The sequence below is a fragment of the Myotis davidii genome, unplaced genomic scaffold, assembly GCF_000327345.1.
Source record: "Myotis davidii unplaced genomic scaffold, ASM32734v1 scaffold663, whole genome shotgun sequence".
In the NCBI taxonomy this organism is placed as follows: domain Eukaryota; kingdom Metazoa; phylum Chordata; class Mammalia; order Chiroptera; family Vespertilionidae; genus Myotis; species Myotis davidii.
In genome coordinates this window covers 2,918,109-2,922,335 of record NW_006295816.1, presented here as the reverse complement: position 1 = coordinate 2,922,335, position 4,227 = coordinate 2,918,109, and the positions used below count along the sequence as shown (strand labels likewise).

General features: G+C 61.2%; 1 protein-coding gene across 1 annotated transcript in view; it reads left to right on the top strand.

Annotated features, from left to right (window-relative positions):
- Positions 1-146, top strand: part of LOC102775068 (IQ domain-containing protein F6) — a 568-nt gene extending 422 nt beyond the window's left edge. The window contains exon 3 of the mRNA XM_006770618.1: positions 2-146. Coding sequence (XP_006770681.1) covers positions 2-146 — 145 coding nt within the window. The remainder of the gene's footprint in view (position 1) is intronic.
- Positions 147-4,227: the final 4,081 nt, after the last annotated feature.

Below are 4,227 nucleotides of genomic sequence, written 5' to 3'. Positions count from 1 at the left end.
CCCGCTTCCTCCAGGCCCGCCAGGCCGCCTGCACCATCCAGTCCCACTGGCGCTGGCACGCCAGCCAGACCCGGGGCCTGCTCCAGGGCTGCTATGAGGTCAAAGCCAGCCACCTGGAGCTGGACATCGAAATCCTCATGGCCTAGGGCGCCCGCCGGCAGAGCCAGGGGGCTGGATCTCTCTTCCAATAAAGATGCTTACTGCCCGGCCGGAGGCTCCGTGGTTGAGCGTCGACCTATGAACCAGGAGGTCACGGTTCGGATCCCGGTCAAGGGCACATGCCCGGGTGGCGGGCTCCCCAGTAGGGGGCCTGCAGGAAGCAGCTGATCCATGATTCTCTCTCCTCATTGATGTTCCTCTCTCTCTCCCTCTCCCTTCCTCTCTGAAATCAATTAAAAAACAATTATTTTAAAAAGAGATGCTTCCTGACCACAGTCTCGCCCTTTGGGAATTAGACCCATGAAAGAGGGATTGGCCACTGACCTTCCTACTTCCACTCAAAAAGGCTCTCCAGGCCCTGGCTCCTCATGCAAACCTGAGCAATCAAGTGCCTGAAAGAGACCCCAGGGCCCAGGTCAGGCCCGGACCCCTCGCCGGTCCGACCCGGCCCCTGGCCCCCGCCTGGGAGGCACCAGCTTTGCTCCTCTGCAGCCCCTGCCCAGGCATCGCCTCTCAGGGAAGGACACTGAGTCTGGCCAAAGCCAAGCAGCCAAGAGGCCTGGATCCTGCAGGCCTGTGTTTGGTAGGGCACGGGGTGGGGTCGGGGGGTAGGGGTGGAGGAGTCCCCCCTCGCCCTGCACAGCACCTGGCCCAGAGCCAGGAGGACGGGGCACCCCAGCTGGGTAACAGCAGGACAGGCGCTGCGCCTCGCTGGGGGGCAGCCAGCCAGAGCTGCCCTGCGGAGGGCCAGGACAGGGGCTGGGGGCAGCAGCTGTGCCTGCCACTCACCTCCCCCTCCCCCTCCTCGCTGCTGGCCCAGCCCGGAGAACCAGGCATGGAGGGCGAAGGGGGGCAACTAGCAGAGGAGAACTAGGGTGGGATCAGGGGGAAGGTCATTCGTTTTGGGGTGCAGCCTCCTAATGCTGCCACCTCCTTCGAGGCAGCTGTGCTGACCCCCCGGCCCCAGCCTCTCATCCAGATTGCTTCTGTCCCCTAACGGTCCCCAGAGGCCACACCCCCTGCGGGTCTGCGAGGTGGTGCTGGTGGCCTCAGCTCCACTGGGCCTCCTATTGCCTCTCGGCATCCGTGGCTCAGCCATCTCTGTATCTGATCTCTCAGTCTCTGCTTCGTCGTCCTCGCCCAAGGTCCCTCGCTCTCAGCCTGTGTCCCTTGGAGGTTCACCCCTGAACCTGCATCCCAGAGGTCCAGGGCCCTCCCCAGGGCTTCGAGATGGATGGCCTTTCAAGGGAGCGGGATGAGTGGGGCGGTGCACATGCCAGAGGTCCTCACGGGCCTCCCGGCCAGCCAGGCTTTCCCTCCTGGGGCTTGTGTGTGTGTGTGTGTGTGTGTGTGTGTGTGTGTATGCATGCACATGTGCACGCAGGTGCAGTGCATGTATGTGCACATATATTTGGTGCACATAGACTTGTGTGCATGTGTGTGTGTTTGGGGTTCAGGGGAGGGTGTCTCCAGAACAGGTGTGGCAGGTTCAGGCTCCAATGCCCATCCCCTCAGGCAGCTGCCGTGGCAGTGATGCGGCTGGGCACCTCGCTCTTCCAGGGGCCCCCCTTCAGGAGCTTCGGACACAGCTCCCTGCTCCCTCTCTCGCAGCAGCGAGTGCAGGCACCCAGTGAGGTCTGCATGCTGAGCTGACCATGAGGGGGATTCTGCAGGGCCTGCCCGGTGAGGTTTGCTGTCTGACTCTCAGCCTACAGTGGACATGGGCCTCCCAGGGGACGCAGAGAGGGCCTGTCCTGGGCCCGGCTAGAGATTCTGCTTCCTTTGGGCTGGGAGAGGCCAAAGTCACAGTCGGGAACCACTGAGCGAAGGCTGTCCCAGCCCAGGCTCTGCACCGGCCTCGGCCCCTGTGGTTCTACCTGGTGATGAGGGTGCTGACCTGGGCCAACGGATGGCACTCTGCCTGAATGCGGGGCCTTGTTGTGCGTCTCTTTTTCACTTAGGCGCAGAGCCAGCCACACAGGAAGCTTAGACTCAGGGATGGGGAACGGGAGGAAGGGGATCGGGGTGACCTGCGGGTACATTAGCCGGAGAAGGAACATTAAACCACGAAGCAGATTGTTGTCACACCCAGAACCTGAGCGACCACACCGGACAGTGTCCGCCTGAGTAACTCATGTCCTCAGCGCCTCAGCAGGGGATGGCCGCAGGGACAGGGTGGCTGATGGAAACACTCGCGCTGAAGGCCGCCAGAGGGAGCTGCAGACTCTGAGACTCGGCCGCGGGGACGACAGAGGCTGTCCTGGCCTCACGTGTATTTATTTCTCGTGGAGAAAGGATCCAGGACGGGGCGCCCAGGCCCCTCCGGGACCCAGGGCACGCGGTCCCTGAGGGAGGCGCGCTCACCTGCGGGCGGCCCGCCCCGCGCAGGGCAGCCGCCTGGCACCTGTGCCGTGTGCCCGGCTCCCCTGGTCGGCCCGGTGCATCATGACGCGTTAGGGGTCACCAGGCCCCAGGCCCAGGGCCCCCTCAGCCTCCTTCTGCTCCCTAGCGGCGAGAAGGGTGCCGCTGAGTCCCAGCGGGAAGGAGTGGTGACGTCTGAGGTCAGGCTGGCTGCTTTCTGACAGGCAGGGCTCCCTGGGGCGGGGCTGTACCGCCCGCGGGAGGAGACCCACGTGGCGTTCAGGAATGGCTTCAGCTTCACGTCAGATTCATCTTCAGTTTAGAACCGAGTAAAATTAAACCGTCCTCACCAAAAAGGAAAACAGACATATGGCCTGATCCCACTTTAATGACAGGGTTTCTCTCTGTGAAAACGCAGGGATCTGTCTAGGCGGCTGCTACGCCCGAAATGTCACCGGCGGTTATATTTGAAGGAGGAGGCTTGAGGCAATATTTTTATTTCCTTGTGGTACGCTGCGCTGCTGCAGAGCTTCAGTGTGGGGTGTGCAAGAGGCAGCCAAGCAATGATTCTCTCTCATCATTGATGTTCCTCTCTCTCTCTCTCTCTCTCTCTCTCCCTTCCTCTCTGAAATCAATAAAAGTATATATTAAAAAAAAAATTAGCAAGTACAAACACCACCCGCCCAGTTAAAGTTGAATGTCAGGTAAACAACAAAAAGTTTGTCTGCGTATGTCGCACACATGCACGGGGACGCACTTCCACTAGAGAAGCAGCCGTTGTTGGTGTGACGTTCGGACATAACTGGGCGTCCTGAGGGGGGGTTTTCCAGTCTTGTTTTCATTGTTTAAACGCCAAACTTCCCCAGCCTGGCCGGCCTCTGACACGATGAACCTGCTTAAAAATGACGCTGTCTCTGGCCTGCACATCTCCCGATGCAGGACCGGATACCGCAGTCCGGGGGATCCAGGGAGCTGCCGCTTCTCTGCTGTTGGGGTTCGGGTTCGGTGCCCACTGCCCCTCGGCCACAGGGGGCAGCGGTCCCCTGGCTGAGCCCACCCCCACCCCCAGCGGGCGCGGAGCCTGTGCCTCTGTGCTTTTTTTTAGGCCCAGGGCACGGGGCTCCAGGACCCGCCAGCCTCTCCTCCCACCTCTCCCCTGCCCACAGCAGGTGGCTCTCCCACTGCCCAGCCTCTGCCCTCACCGCTCATCTCCTCCCACCTCGCGAGCTCGTTCTGACTTGGTTCGCACCAGGGGAACCCACCCCTCCTCCCTGTTTCCTTCCTCACACCAAACGCTCAGACTGGCTACAAGCGGCAGGCAGGCCCACTGTGGCCGAGCCCACAGTTCCCGGGGCACAGCCAGCGCCCTCCTGCCCCATCGCCCTCGCCATCCAGGTCCCCGACTGGAGTGCCCTGAGCGTGTGCCCATGTGAACCTGCTGCTAAGCCCTGCATTGCCTTGGCCAGTCTGCAGTGGCTCCTTTTTTAAAAACATATTTTTAGTGATTTCTGAGAGGAAGGAAGAGGGAGAGAGATAGAAACATCAATGATGAGAGAGAATCATGGATCAGCTGCCTCCTGCACACCCACTACTGGGGATCAAGCCCGCAACCTGGGCTTGTGTCCTTGACCGGAATCGAACCGGGGACCTTCCAGTCTGCAGACTGATGCTCTATCCCCTGAGCAAACCAGCTGGGGCTGCGGTGGC